Here is a 929-nt window from a genome sequence, read left to right as displayed (position 1 = left end):
GTTCCCCAAAGCTGCTGCGTGGGGACGCTGAGCAGCGGTGGCTGAGGACTGAGCAGGAGGATTTACTGATGGTCCCTGTCAGGATGTAGCCTAAAGGCAGAGGAAGAGGATGGCCCCGTGGAGGGTTCTGCAGGGCATCCCTGGGATGTCACCTTCAGTCCCGCCCCTCTTGTGCCTCCCCCACAGATGGCTGAGCACGTCGAGGGCGTCAGAGTCGTGTGTGAGCAGCACTTGGACGTGCAGCTGGAGGACAGGAGGGCAAAGTACCAGTGGAAGTTCAAAGTCTTCTCCCAGGTAAGCCCAGCTCAGCGCAGTGGGAGCTTGCGAGCTGCTGCCAGCGCCTGCTGCTCGCACGGTCCTTGTCCTTCGGGGTCTTCTCTTTGGTTTTTAATTATTGTTTCTGCGAGAGGCAGAGGAATTGGGATTTGGGCATGTCCAGATGAGGACGTGGGTTGGGTATTCGGGAGCAGTGCCTGAGCTGGGGCCATGCAGGAGGGGTGCAGCCACCGTGTCTCCTGTCTCATCTCATGTGCTGAGGCTGCTCTCAGCACCTCCCACGTAGCATCACAAATGACACAGTTCGGCTGCTTTCCTGCCCAGGGTTTTGTGGGTGTTGGAGGCAGGAGGCTGGATCTGATTGTCCTCTGCAAAACAGGAGATTTCCCATTTGCAGGTCGCTGGCTCTGTCGCTGTAAAACAGGAACCTGAAGGTTCTTTAAGACCTTAAACTAATTGCTGTGGGGTCACATGAGGAATAAGCTCCTTTAAGGAGAATTTCAAGTGCGCTGCAGGTCCATCACAGCGTTCGGCGGCTGCAGCAGCTTTCGGTAGGGAACACTGCTGGGAGGACCTCATCACTGCTGAGCTCCAACCCTGGGCTGCCCTCACCATGTTCCCATCTTCTCCCCCATCGGCAGGGGCCTCTGGCG

The 929-nt window shown here is 57.4% G+C and overlaps 1 protein-coding gene across 1 annotated transcript in view; it reads left to right on the top strand.

Annotated features, from left to right (window-relative positions):
• HELZ2 (helicase with zinc finger 2, transcriptional coactivator) overlaps positions 1 to 929 on the top strand; it is a 16,718-nt gene that overhangs the window by 691 nt on the left and 15,098 nt on the right. Inside the window, exon 3 of the mRNA XM_010142785.1 lies at positions 187 to 294. Coding sequence (XP_010141087.1) covers positions 187 to 294 — 108 coding nt within the window. The remainder of the gene's footprint in view (positions 1 to 186; positions 295 to 929) is intronic.

Source organism: Buceros rhinoceros, unplaced genomic scaffold, assembly GCF_000710305.1.
Source record: "Buceros rhinoceros silvestris isolate BGI_N320 unplaced genomic scaffold, ASM71030v1 scaffold11229, whole genome shotgun sequence".
Taxonomy (NCBI): domain Eukaryota; kingdom Metazoa; phylum Chordata; class Aves; order Bucerotiformes; family Bucerotidae; genus Buceros; species Buceros rhinoceros.
The sequence above is the reverse complement of the archived record's forward strand: the minus strand, read 5'-3'. Positions and strand labels throughout refer to the sequence as shown.